The 14,097-nt window shown below is 57.0% G+C and overlaps 1 protein-coding gene across 1 annotated transcript in view; it reads right to left on the bottom strand.

Moving 5' to 3' along the window:
• Nucleotides 1-14,097, bottom strand: part of NCOA1 (nuclear receptor coactivator 1) — a 159,986-nt gene that overhangs the window by 44,157 nt on the left and 101,732 nt on the right. Inside the window, exon 13 of the mRNA XM_069011878.1 lies at nt 824-1,000. Within this exon, the coding sequence (XP_068867979.1) occupies nt 824-1,000 (177 nt within the window). The remainder of the gene's footprint in view (nt 1-823; nt 1,001-14,097) is intronic.

Here is a 14,097-nt window from a genome sequence, read left to right as displayed (position 1 = left end):
AAAATCCCTTCAATCCCGGAATTTTGGGAATTTTCTCTGGAATCCCAGAAATTCCCAGCTCCTTTTTTATGGGAATGTTCAGGGATTTATTTGAGAAAATCTTCAGGAATTAAAAATACCATAAAACCCAGAATTTAAGGAATTTTCACCAGGATCCAAGAAACTCCTGACTCCTGAAATCTGGGAATGTTCAGGGAAAATCTTCAGGAAATAAAAATCTCCAAAATCCCAGAATTTTGGGAATTTTCTCTGGAATCCCAGAAATTCCTGGCTCCTGAAATTTGGGAACGTTCAGGGAATTATTTGGGAAATTTATTAGGAATTAAAAATCCTTTAAATCTGGGAATTTTGGGAATTTTCTCTGGAATCCTAGAATATCTTGGCTCCTGAAATTTGGGAATGTTCAGGGAGTAATTTGGGAAATTTATTAAGAATTTAAAATCCCCTAAATCCCAAAATTTTGGGAATTTTCTCTGGAATCCTCAAAAATTCCGGGCTCAGGGGAAATCTTAAGGAATTAAAAATCCCAAAAATCCGGGAATTTAAGGAATTTTCACCAGGATCCCAGAAAGTTCTTACTCCTGAAACCTGGGAATGTTCAGGGAAAATCTTCAGGAATTAAAAATCCTTCAAATCCTGGAATTTTAGGAATTTTCACCAGCATCCCCCAAAATTCCCAGCTCCTTTTTCCGTAACACAACGATCCCAGCTGGGAATTCCGAGGCCCCAGAGCCCCGCCCGGCTCCGCCACCTCTGCTCTCCCCCCGGAATTCCAAAGGCAAAGCTTGGGAAGAGATGGAAGGAGAACGGGAAGGATCCTGACCTGAATCCGGCGGGAAAGCGCTGGGAGCGCTCGCGGAGCCTCTTCCAGGCGGGGCCGGGCCGCGGGCGCCGCCGGAATTCCCGGGACACGGAGGCGGCCGGAGCTGAGGAGGATCCGCGGAGGAGTCGCAGAAGTCGAAGGGAGCGCGGGAAGGAGCGGCCGGAGCGGCGCCGAGAGCTGGGAAAGGGCGGGAAAAGAGAGCGGGAACGGGAGTCACTTCCTGAGGGATTGAGGGGGGAAAGAGCGGGAAAAGAGAGCGGGAACGGGAGTCACTTCCTGAGGGATTGAGGAGGGAAAGGGCGGGAAAAGAGAGCGGGAACGGGAGTCACTTCCTGAGGGATTGAGGAGGGGAAAGGGCGGGAAAAGAGAGCGGGAACGGGAGTCACTTCCTGAGGGATTGAGGTGGGGAAAGGGCGGGAAAAGAGAGCGGGAACGGGAGTCACTTCCTGAGGAATTGAGGAGGGGAAATGGGGGGAAAAGAGAGCGGGAACGGGAGTCACTTCCTGAGGGATTGAGGAGGGGAAAGGGCGGGAAAAGAGAGCGGGAACGGGAGTCACTTCCTGAGGGATTGAGGGGGGAAAGGGCGGGAAAAGTGAGCGGGAACGGGAGTCACTTCCTGAGGGATTGAGGGGGGAAAGGGCGGGAAAAGTGAGCGGGAACGGGAGTCACTTCCTGAGGGATTGAGGGGGGAAAGGGCGGGAAAAGAGAGCGGGAACGGGAGTCACTTCCTGAGGGATTGAGGATGGGAAAAGGGCGGGAAAAGAGAGCGGGAACGGGAGTCACTTCCTGAGGGATTGAGGGGGGAAAAGGGCGGGAAAAGAGAGCGGGAACGGGAGTCACTTCCTGAGGGATTGAGGGGGAAAAGGGCGGGAAAAGAGAGCGGGAACGGGAGTCACTTCCTGAGGAATTTAGGTGGGAAAAGGGCAGGAAAAGAGAGCGGGAACGGGAGTCACTTCCTGAGGGATTGAGGAGGGGAAAGGGCGGGAAAAGAGAGCGGGAACGGGAGTCACTTCCTGAGGGATTGAGGTGGAAAAAAAGCGGGAAAAGAGAGCGGGAACGGGAGTCACTTCCTGAGGGATTGAGGGGGGAAAAGGGCGGGAAAAGAGAGCGGGAACGGGAGTCACTTCCTGAGGGATTGAGGAGGGAAATGGGCGGGAAATGGCGGGAAAAGAGAGCGGGAACGGGAGTCACTTCCTGAGGGATTGAGGGGGGAAAGGGCGGGAAAAGAGAGCGGGAACGGGAGTCACTTCCTGAGGGACTGAGGGGGGAAAGGGCGGGAAAAGAGAGCGGGAACGGGAGTCACTTCCTGAGGGATTGAGGAGGGGAAAATGGAGGAGGAAAGGGCGGGAAAAGAGAGCGGGAACGGGAGTCACTTCCTGAGGGATTGAGGAGGGAAAAGGGCGGGAAAAGAGAGCGGGAACGGGAGTCACTTCCTGAGGGATTGAGGGGGGAAAAGGGCGGGAAAAGAGAGCGGGAACGGGAGTCACTTCCTGAGGAATTTAGGTGGGAAAAGGGCGGGAAAAGAGAGCGGGAACGGGAGTCACTTCCTGAGGGATTGAGGAGGGGAAATGGCAGGAAAAGAGAGCGGGAACGGGAGTCACTTCCTGAGGGATTGAGGAGGGAAAAGGGCGGGAAAAGAGAGTGGGAACGGGAGTCACTTCCTGAGGGATTGAGGAGGGAAAAGGGCGGGAAAAGAGAGCGGGAACGGGAGTCACTTCCTGAGGGATTAGAGGAAGGGAAAGGGTGGGAAAAGAGAGCGGGAACGGGAGTCACTTCCTGAGGGATTGAGGAGGGGAAAGGGCGGGAAAAGAGAGCGGGAACGGGAGTCACTTCCTGAGGGATTGAGGGGGGAAATGGGGGAGAAAAGAGAGCGGGAACGGGAGTCACTTCCTGAGGGAATGAGGAGGGGAAAGGGCGGGAAAAGAGAGCGGGAACGGGAGTCACTTCCTGAGGGATTGAGGGGGAAAAGGGCGGGAAAAGAGAGCGGGAACAGGAGTCACTTCCTGAGGGATTGAGGAGGGAAAATGGGGGAGAAAAGAGAGCGGGAACGGGAGTCACTTCCTGAGGGATTGAGGGGGAAAAGGGCGGGAAAAGAGAGCGGGAACGGGAGTCACTTCCTGAGGGATTGAGGGGGGGAAAACGGCGGGAAAAGAGAGTGGGAACGGGAGTCACTTCCTGAGGGATTGAGGAGGGAAATGGGGGGGAAAAGAGAGCGGGAACGGGAGTCACTTCCTGAGGGATTGAGGAGGGAAATGGGGGGGAAAAGAGAGCGGGAACGGGAGTCACTTCCTGAGGGATTGAGGGAGGAAAGGGCGGGAAAAGAGAGCAGGAACGGGAGTCACTTCCTGAGGGATTGAGGGGGGAAAGGGCGGGAAAAGAGAGCGGGAACGGGAGTCACTTCCTGAGGGATTGAGCTAAGAAAAGGGCGGGAAAAGAGAGCGGGAACGGGAGTCACTTCCTGAGGGATTGAGGGGGAAAAGGGCGGGAAAGGGCGGGAAAAGAGAGCGGGAACGGGAGTCACTTCCTGAGGGATTGAGGGGGAAAAGGGCGGGAAAAGAGAGCGGGAACGGGAGTCACTTCCTGAGGGATTGAGGGGGAAAAAGGGCGGGAAAAGAGAGCGGGAACGGGAGTCACTTCCTGAGGGATTGAGGGGGAAAAGGGCGGGAAAAGAGAGCGGGAACGGGAGTCACTTCCTGAGGGATTGAGGGGGAAAAGGGCGGGAAAAGGGAGCAGGAACGGGAGTCACTTCCTGAGGGATTGAGGGGGGAAAATGGGGGAGAAAAGAGAGCGGGAACGGGAGTCACTTCCTGAGGGATTGAGGGGGAAAAAGGGCGGGAAAAGAGAGCGGGAACGGGAGTCACTTCCTGAGGGATTGAGGATGTGAAAGGGTGGGAAAAGAGAGCGGGAACGGGAGTCACTTCCTGAGGGATTGAGGGGGGAAAGGGCGGGAAAACAGAGCGGGAACGGGAGTCACTTCCTGAGGGATTGAGGAGGGAAAAAGGCGGGAAAAGAGAGCGGGAACGGGAGTCACTTCCTGAGGGATTGACGAGGGGAAAGGGCGGGAAAAGAGAGCGGGAACGGGAGTCACTTCCTGAGAGATTGAGGAGGGGAAAGGGCGGGAAAAGAGAGCGGGAACGGGAGTCACTTCCTGAGGGATTGAGGGGGGAAAGGGTGGGAAAAGAGAGCGGGAACGGGAGTCACTTCCTGAGGGATTGAGGGGGAAAATGGCGGGAAAAGAGAGCGGGAACGGAAGTCACTTCCTGAGGGATTGAGGGGGGAAAGGGCGGGAAAAGAGAGCGGGAACGGGAGTCACTTCCTGAGGGATTGAGGGGGGGAAAGGATAAGAAAAGAGAGCGGGAACGGGAGTCACTTCCTGAGGGATTGAGGGGGAAAAGGGCGGGAAAAGAGAGCGGGAACGGGAGTCACTTCCTGAGGGATTGAGGAGGGAAAAGGGCAGGAAAAGAGAGCGGGAACGGGAGTCACTTCCTGAGGGATTGAGGGGGGAAATGGGGGGAAAAGAGAGCGGGAACGGGAGTCACTTCCTGAGGGATTGAGGGGGAAATGGGGGGAAAAGAGAGCGGGAACGGGAGTCACTTCCTGAGGAATTTAGGTAGGAAAAGGGCGGGAAAAGAGAGCGGGAACGGGAGTCACTTCCTGAGGGATTGAATAGGGAAAGGGCGGGAAAAGAGAGCGGGAACGGGAGTCACTTCCTGAGGGATTGAGGGGGGAAAGGGTGGGAAAAGAGAGCGGGAACGGGAGTCACTTCCTGAGGGATAGAGGGGGGAAGGGGCGGGAAAAGAGAACGGGAACGGGAGTCCCTTCCTGAGGGATTGAGGGGGAAAACGGGGCGGGAAAAGAGAGCGGGAACGGGAGTCACTTCCTGAGGGATTGAGGGAGGAAAAGGGCGGGAAAAGAGAGCGGGAACGGGAGTCACTTCCTGAGGAATTTAGGTAGGAAAAGGGCGGGAAAAGAGAGCGGGAACGGGAGTCACTTCCTGAGGGATTGAGGGGGGAAAGGGCGGGAAAGGGCGGGAAAAGAGATCGGGAACGGGAGTCACTTCCTGAGGGATTGAGGGGGGAAATTTTGGGAAAAGAGAGCGGGAACGGGAGTCACTTCCTGAGGGATTGAGGGGGGAAAAGGGCGGGAAAAGAGAGCAGGAACGGGAGTCACTTCCTGAGGGATTGAGGAGGGAAAAGGGCGGGAAAAGAGAGCGGGAACGGGAGTCACTTCCTGAGGGATTGAGGAGGGGAAAGGGTGGGAAAAGAGAGCGGGAACGGGAGTCACTTCCTGAGGGATTGAGGAGAGGAAATGGGGGGGAAAAGAGAGCGGGAACGGGAGTCACTTCCTGAGGGATTGAGGGGGGAAAGGGCGGGAAAAGAGAGCGGGAACGGGAGTCACTTCCTGAGGGATTGAGTGGGAAAATGGGCGGGAAAAGAGAGCGGGAACGGGAGTCACTTCCTGAGGGATTGAGGGGGAAAAGGGCGGGAAAAGGGCGGGAAAAGAGAGCGGGAATGGGAGTCACTTCCTGAGGGATTGAGGAGGGGAAAGGGCGGGAAAAGAGAGCGGGAACGGGAGTCACTTCCTGAGGGATTGAGGGGGGAAAACGGCGGGAAAAGAGAGCGGGAACGGGAGTCACTTCCTGAGGGATTGAGGAGGGAAAAGGGCGGGAAAAGAGAGCGGGAACGGGAGTCACTTCCTGAGGGATTGAGCGGGAAAAGGGCGGGAAAAGAGAGCGGGAACGGGAGTCACTTCCTGAGGGATTGAGGAGGGAAAGGGCGGGAAAAGAGAGCGGGAACGGGAGTCACTTCCTGAGGGATTGAGGGGGGAAACGGCGGGAAAATAGAGCGGGAACGGGAGTCACTTCCTGAGGGATTGAGGATGTGAAAGGGTGGGAAAAGAGAGCGGGAACGGGAGTCACTTCCTGAGGAATTTAGGTGGGAAAAGGGCGGGAAAAGAGAGCGGGAACGGGAGTCACTTCCTGAGGGATTGAGGAGGGAAAAGGGTGGGAAAAGAGAGCGGGAACGGGAGTCACTTCCTGAGAGATTGAGGAGGGGAAAGGGCGGGAAAAGAGAGCGGGAACAGGAGTCACTTCCTGAGGGATTGAGGGGGGAAAGGGTGGGAAAAGAGAGCGGGAACGGGAGTCACTTCCTGAGGGATTGAGGGGGAAAATGGCGGGAAAAGAGAGCGGGAACGGAAGTCACTTCCTGAGGGATTGAGGGGGGAAAGGGCGGGAAAAGAGAGCGGGAACGGGAGTCACTTCCTGAGGGATTGAGGGGGGGAAATGGCAGGAAAAGATAGCGGGAACGGGAGTCACTTCCTGAGGGATTGAGGGGGAAAATGGCGGGAAAAGAGAGCGGGAACGGGCGTCACTTCCTGAGGGATTGAGGGGGGAAAGGATAAGAAAAGAGAGCGGGAACGGGAGTCACTTCCTGAGGGATTGAGGGGGAAAAGGGCGGGAAAAGAGAGCGGGAACGGGAGTCACTTCCTGAGGGATTAAGGGGGAAAAGGGCAGGAAAAGAGAGCGGGAACGGGAGTCACTTCCTGAGGGATTGAGGGGGAAATGGGGGGAAAAGAGAGCGGGAACGGGAGTCACTTCCTGAGGGATTGAGGGGGGAAAGGGCGGGAAAAGAGAGCGGGAACGGGAGTCACTTCCTGAGGGATTGAGGGGGAAAAGGGCGGGAAAAGAGAGCGGGAATGGGAGTCACTTCCTGAGGAATTTAGGTAGGAAAAGGGCGGGAAAAGAGAGCGGGAACGGGAGTCACTTCCTGAGGAATTTAGGTAGGAAAAGGGCGGGAAAAGAGAGCGGGAACGGGAGTCACTTCCTGAGGGATTGAATAGGGAAAGGGCGGGAGAAGAGAGCGGGAATGGGAGTCACTTCCTGAGGGATTGAGGGGGAAAAGGGCGGGAAAAGAGAGCGGGAACGGGAGTCACTTCCTGAGGGATTGAGGGAGGAAAGGGCGGGAAAAGAGAGCGGGAACGGGAGTCACTTCCTGAGGGATTGAGGGGGAAAAGGGCGGGAAAAGAGAGCGGGAACGGGAGTCACTTCCTGAGGAATTTAGGTAGGAAAAGGGCGGGAAAAGAGAGCGGGAACGGGAGTCACTTCCTGAGGGATTGAGGGGGGAAAGGGCGGGAAAGGGCGGGAAAAGAGAGCGGGAACGGGAGTCACTTCCTGAGGGATTGAGGAGGGGAAAGGGCGGGAAAAGAGATCGGGAACGGGAGTCACTTCCTGAGGGATTGAGGGGGGAAAAGGGCGGGAAAAGAGAGCGGGAAGGGGAGTCACTTCCTGAGGGATTGAGGGGGAAAAGGGCGGGAAAAGAGAGCGGGAACGGGAGTCACTTCCTGAGGGATTGAGGGGGGAAAAGGGCGGGAAAAGAGATCGGGAACGGGAGTCACTTCCTGAGGGATTGAGGGGGGAAAGGATAAGAAAAGAGAGCGGGAACGGGAGTCACTTCCTGAGGGATTGAGGGGGAAAAGGGCGGGAAAAGAGAGCGGGAACGGGAGTCACTTCCTGAGGGATTGAGGGGGGAAAGGGTGGGAAAAGAGAGCGGGAACGGGAGTCACTTCCTGAGGGATTGAGGGGGAAAATGGCGGGAAAAGAGAGCGGGAACGGAAGTCACTTCCTGAGGGATTGAGGGGGGAAAGGGCGGGAAAAGAGAGCGGGAACGGGAGTCACTTCCTGAGGGATTGAGGGGGGGAAATGGCAGGAAAAGAGAGCGGGAACGGGAGTCACTTCCTGAGGGATTAAGGGGGAAAAGGGCAGGAAAAGAGAGCGGGAACGGGAGTCACTTCCTGAGGGATTGAGGGGGAAATGGGGGGAAAAGAGAGCGGGAACGGGAGTCACTTCCTGAGGGATTGAGGGGGGAAAGGGCGGGAAAAGAGAGCGGGAACGGGAGTCACTTCCTGAGGGATTAAGGGGGAAAAGGGCAGGAAAAGAGAGCGGGAACGGGAGTCACTTCCTGAGGGATTGAGGGGGAAAAGGGCGGGAAAAGAGAGCGGGAATGGGAGTCACTTCCTGAGGAATTTAGGTAGGAAAAGGGCGGGAAAAGAGAGCGGGAACGGGAGTCACTTCCTGAGGAATTTAGGTAGGAAAAGGGCGGGAAAAGAGAGCGGGAACGGGAGTCACTTCCTGAGGGATTGAATAGGGAAAGGGCGGGAGAAGAGAGCGGGAATGGGAGTCACTTCCTGAGGGATTGAGGGGGAAAAGGGCGGGAAAAGAGAGCGGGAACGGGAGTCACTTCCTGAGGGATTGAGGGGGAAAAGGGCGGGAAAAGAGAGCGGGAACGGGAGTCACTTCCTGAGGGATTGAGGGGGAAATGGGCGGGAAAAGAGAGCGGGAACGGGAGTCACTTCCTGAGGGATTGAGGAGGGGAAAGGGCGGGAAAAGAGAACGGGAACGGGAGTCACTTCCTGAGGGATTGAGGGGGAAAGGGCGGGAAAAGAGAGCGGGAACGGGAGTCACTTCCTGAGGGAATGAGGTGGGAAAAGGGCGGGAAAAGAGAGCGGGAACGGGAGTCACTTCCTGAGGGATTGAGGGGGGAAAGGGCGGGAAAAGAGAGCGGGAACGGGAGTCACTTCCTGAGGGATTGAGGGGGGAAAGGGCGGGAAAAGAGAGCGGGAACGGGAGTCACTTCCTGAGGGATTGAGGAGGGGAAAGGGTGGGAAAAGAGAGCGGGAACGGGAGTCACTTCCTGAGGGATTGAGGGGGGAAAGGGCGGGAAAAGAAAGCAGGAACGGGAGTCACTTCCTGAGGGATTGAGGGGGGAAAGGGCGGGAAAAGAAAGCGGGAACGGGAGTCACTTCCTGAGGGATTGAGGGGGAAAACGGCGGGAAAAGAGAGCGGGAACGGGAGTCACTTCCTGAGGGATTGAGGGGGGAAAAGGGCGGGAAAAGAGAGCGGGAACGGGAGTCACTTCCTGAGGGATTGAGGGGGGAAAGGGCGGGAAAAGAAAGCGGGAACGGGAGTCACTTCCTGAGGGATTGAGGAGGGGAAAGGGTGGGAAAAGAGAGCGGGAACGGGAGTCACTTCCTGTGGGATTGAGGGGGAAAAGGGCGGGAAAAGAGAGCGGGAACAGGAGTCACTTCCTGAGGGATTGAGGATGGGAAAAGGGCGGGAAAAGAGAGCGGGAACGGGAGTCACTTTCTGAGGGATTGAGGAGAAAAGGGCGGGAAAAGAGAGCGGGAACGGGAGTCACTTCCTGAGGGATTGAGGAAACGGGAAAAGGGCGGGAAAAGAGAGCGGGAACGGGAGTCACTTCCTGAGGGATTGAGGGGGGAAATGGGGGGAAAAGAGAGCGGGAACGGGAGTCACTTCCTGAGGGATTGAGGGGGGAAAAGGGCGGGAAAAGAGAGCGGGAACGGGAGTCACTTCCTGAGGGATTGAGGGGGGAAAGAGCGGGAAAAGAGAGCGGGAACGGGAGTCACTTCCTGAGGGATTGAGGGGGGAAATGGGCGGGAAAAGAGAGCGGGAACGGGAGTCACTTCCTGAGGGATTGAGGAGGGGAAATGGGGGGGAAAAGAGAGCGGGAACGGGAGTCACTTCCTGAGGGATTGAGGAGGGAAATGGGGGGGAAAGGGCGGGAAAAGAGAGCAGGAACGGGAGTCACTTCCTGAGGGATTGAGGGAGGCAAAAAAGGCAGGAAATAAGAGCGGGAACGGGAGTCACTTCCTGAGGGATTGAGGGGGGAAATGGGGGGAAAAGAGAGCGGGAACGGGAGTCACCTCCTGAGGGATTGAGGGGGAAAAGGGCGGGAAAAGAGAGCGGGAACGGGAGTCACTTCCTGAGGAATTTAGGTAGGAAAAGGGCGGAAAAAGAGAGCGGGAACGGGAGTCACTTCCTGAGGGATTGAGGGGGAAAATGGAGGAGGAAATGGCGGGAAAAGAGAGGGGGAACGGGAGTCACTTCCTGAGGGACTGGGGAGGGAAAAGGGCGGGAGAAGAGAGCGGGAACGGGAGTCACTTCCTGAGGGATTGAGGGGAAAAAGGGGGGAAAGGGCGGGAAAAGAGAGCGGGAACGGGAGTCACTTCCTGAGGGATTGAGGAGGGGAAAGGGCGGGAAAAGAGAGCGGGAACGGGAGTCACTTCCTGAGGGATTGAGGGGGGAAATGGGGGGAAAAGAGAGCGGGAACGGGAGTCACTTCCTGAGGGATTGAGGGGGAAAAGGGCGGGAAAAGAGAGCGGGAACGGGAGTCACTTCCTGAGGAATTTAGGTAGGAAAAGGGCGGAAAAAGAGAGGGGGAACGGGAGTCACTTCCTGAGGGACTGGGGAGGGAAAAGGGCGGGAGAAGAGAGCGGGAACGGGAGTCACTTCCTGAGGGATTGAGGGGGGAAATTTTGGGAAAAGAGAGCGGGAACGGGAGTCACTTCCTGAGGTATTGAGGGGGGGCAAAAAAGGCGGGAAAAGAGAGCGGGAACGGGAGTCACTTCCTGAGGGATTGAGGGGGGAAAAGGGCGGGAAAAGAGAGCGGGAACGGGAGTCACTTCCTGAGGGATTGAGGGGGAAATGGGGGGAAAAGGGCGGGAAAAGAGAGCGGGAACGGGAGTCACTTCCGGAGGGATTGAGGGGGGAAATGGGGGGAAAAAGAGGGCGGGAACGGGAGTCACTTCCTGAGGGATTGAATAGGGAAAGGGCGGGAAAAGAGAGCGGGAATGGGAGTCACTTCCTGAGGGATTGAGGGGGAAAAGGGCGGGAAAAGAGAGCGGGAACGGGAGTCACTTCCTGAGGGATTGAGGGGGGAAATTTTGGGAAAAGAGAGCGGGAACGGGAGTCACTTCCTGAGGGATGGAGGGGGGAAAGGGCGGGAAAAGAAAGCGGGAACGGGAGTCACTTCCTGAGGGATTGAGGAGGGGAAAGGGTAGGAAAAGAGAGCGGGAACGGGAGTCACTTCCTGAGGGATTGAGGGGGGAAAGGGCAGGAAAAGAGAGCGGGAATGGGAGTCACTTCCTGAGGGATTGAGGAGGGGAAACGGCGGGAAAAGAGAGCGGGAACGGGAGTCACTTCCTGAGGGATTGAGGAGGGGAAAGGGCGGGAAAAGAGAGCGGGAACGGGAGTCACTTCCTGAGGGATTGAGGGGGGGAAAAGGGCGGGAAAAGAGAGCGGGAACGGGAGTCACTTCCTGAGGGATTGAGGGGGGAAAGGGCGGGAAAAGAGAGCGGGAACGGGAGTCACTTCCTGAGGGATTGAATAGGGAAAGGGCGGGAAAAGAGAGCGGGAACGGGAGTCACTTCCTGAGGGATTGAGGGGGAAAAAGGGCGGGAAAAGAGAGCGGGAACGGGAGTCACTTCCTGAGGGATTGAGGATGGGAAAAGGGCGGGAAAAGAGAGCGGGAACGGGAGTCACTTCCTGAGGAATTTAGGTGGGAAAAGGGCGGGAAAAGAGAGCGGGAACGGGAGTCACTTCCTGAGGGATTGAGGAGGGGAAAGGGCGGGAAAAGAGAGCGGGAATGGGAGTCACTTCCTGAGGGATTGAGGGGGAAAAAGGGCGGGAAAAGAGAGCGGGAACGGGAGTCACTTCCTGAGGGATTGAGGAGGGGAAAGGGCGGGAAAAGAGAGCGGGAACGGGAGTCACTTCCTGAGGGATTTAGGAAGGGAAATGGGGGGAAAAGGGGGAGAAAAGAGAGCGGGAACGGGAGTCACTTCCTGAGGGATTGAGGAGGGAAAGGGCGGGAAAAGAGAGCGGGAACGGGAGTCACTTCCTGAGGGATTGAGGAGGAGAAAGGGTGGGAAAAGAGAGCGGGAACGGGAGTCACTTCCTGAGGGACTGGGGAGGGAAAAGGGCGGGAAAAGAGAGCGGGAACGGGAGTCACTTCCTGAGGGATTGAGGGGGGAAAAAGGCGGGAAAAGAGAGCGGGAATGGGAGTCACTTCCTGAGGGATTGAGGGGGGAAAAAGGCGGGAAAAGAGAGCGGGAATGGGAGTCACTTCCTGAGGGATTTAGGGGGAAAAGGGCGGGAAAAGAGAGCGGGAACGGGAGTCACTTCCTGAGGGATTGAGGGGGAAAAGGGGGGAAATGGGGGGAAAAGAGAGCGGGAATGGGAGTCACTTCCTGAGGGATTGAGGAGGGGAAATGGGGGGAAAAGAGAGCGGGAACGGGAGTCACTTCCTGAGGAATTGAGGGGGGGAAAGGGTGGGAAAAGAGAGCGGGAACGGGAGTCACTTCCTGAGGGATTGAGGGGGGAAAGGGCGGGAAAAGAGAGCGGGAACGGGAGTCACTTCCTGAGGGATTGAGGGGGAAAACGGCGGGAAAAGAGAGCGGGAATGGGAGTCACTTCCTGAGGGATTGAGGAGGAAAATGGAAGAAAGGGCGGGAAAAGAGAGCGGGAACGGGAGTCACTTCCTGAGGGATTGAGGGGGGAAAAGGGCGGGAAAAAGAGAGCGGGAACGGGAGTCACTTCCTGAGGGATTGAGGAGGGGAAAGGGCGGGAAAAGAGAGCGGGAACGGGAGTCACTTCCTGAGGGATTGAGGGGGAAAAGGGGGGAAATGGGGGGAAAAGAGAGCGGGAATGGGAGTCACTTCCTGAGGGATTGAGAGGGGAAAGGGTGGGAAAAGAGAGCGGGAACGGGAGTCACTTCCTGAGGAATTGAGGGGGGGAAAGGGTGGGAAAAGAGAGCGGGAACGGGAGTCACTTCCTGAGGGATTGAGAAGGGAAAAGGGCGGGAAAAGAGAGCGGGAACGGGAGTCACTTCCTGAGGGATTGAGGAGGGAAAAGGGCGGGAAAAGAGAGCGGGAACGGGAGTTACTTCCTGAAGGATTGAGGGGAAAAAAGGGCGGGAAAAGAGAGCGGGAACGGGAGTCACTTCCTGAGGGATTGAGGGGGAAAAGGGCGGGAAAAGAGAGCGGGAACGGGAGTCACTTCCTGAGGGATTGAGGGGGGGAAAACGGCGGGAAAAGAGAGTGGGAACGGGAGTCACTTCCTGAGGGATTGAGGGGGAAAAGGGCGGGAAAAGAGAGCGGGAACGGGAGTCACTTCCTGAGGGATTGAGGAGGGGAAAGGGCGGGAAAAGAGAGCGGGAACGGGAGTCACTTCCTGAGGGATTGAGGGGGGAAATGGGGGGAAAAGAGAGCGGGAACGGGAGTCACTTCCTGAGGGATTGAGGGGGAAAAGGGCGGGAAAAGAGAGCGGGAACGGGAGTCACTTCCTGAGGAATTTAGGTAGGAAAAGGGCGGAAAAAGAGAGCGGGAACGGGAGTCACTTCCTGAGGGACTGGGGAGGGAAAAGGGCGGGAGAAGAGAGCGGGAACGGGAGTCACTTCCTGAGGGATTGAGGGGAAAAAGGGGGGAAAGGGCGGGAAAAGAGAGCGGGAACGGGAGTCACTTCCTGAGGGATTGAGGGGGGAAAGGGCGGGAAAAGAGAGCGGGAACGGGAGTCACTTCCTGAGGTATTGAGGGGGGGCAAAAAAGGCGGGAAAAGAGAGCGGGAACGGGAGTCACTTCCTGAGGGATTGAGGGGGGAAAAGGGCGGGAAAAGAGAGCGGGAACGGGAGTCACTTCCTGAGGGATTGAGGGGGAAATGGGGGGAAAAGGGCGGGAAAAGAGAGCGGGAACGGGAGTCACTTCCGGAGGGATTGAGGGGGGAAATGGGGGGAAAAAGAGGGCGGGAACAGGAGTCACTTCCTGAGGGATTGAATAGGGAAAGGGCGGGAAAAGAGAGCGGGAATGGGAGTCACTTCCTGAGGGATTGAGGGGGAAAAGGGCGGGAAAAGAGAGCGGGAACGGGAGTCACTTCCTGAGGGATTGAGGGGGGAAATTTTGGGAAAAGAGAGCGGGAACGGGAGTCACTTCCTGAGGGATGGAGGGGGGAAAGGGCGGGAAAAGAAAGCGGGAACGGGAGTCACTTCCTGAGGGATTGAGGAGGGGAAAGGGTAGGAAAAGAGAGCGGGAACGGGAGTCACTTCCTGAGGGATTGAGGGGGGAAAGGGCGGGAAAAGAGAGCGGGAATGGGAGTCACTTCCTGAGGGATTGAGGAGGGGAAACGGCGGGAAAAGAGAGCGGGAACGGGAGTCACTTCCTGAGGGATTGAGGAGGGGAAAGGGCGGGAAAAGAGAGCGGGAACGGGAGTCACTTCCTGAGGGATTGAGGGGGGGAAAAGGGCGGGAAAAGAGAGCGGGAACGGGAGTCACTTCCTGAGGGATTGAGGGGGGAAAGGGCGGGAAAAGAGAGCGGGAACGGGAGTCACTTCCTGAGGGATTGAGGAGGGGAAAGGGCGGGAAAAGAGAGCGGGAACGGGAGTCACTTCCTGACGGATTGAGGGAGGAAAATGGCGGGAAAAGAGAGCGGGA

The sequence above is a fragment of the Aphelocoma coerulescens genome, chromosome 3, assembly GCF_041296385.1.
Source record: "Aphelocoma coerulescens isolate FSJ_1873_10779 chromosome 3, UR_Acoe_1.0, whole genome shotgun sequence".
NCBI lineage: Eukaryota > Metazoa > Chordata > Aves > Passeriformes > Corvidae > Aphelocoma > Aphelocoma coerulescens.
The sequence above is the reverse complement of the archived record's forward strand: the minus strand, read 5'-3'. Positions and strand labels throughout refer to the sequence as shown.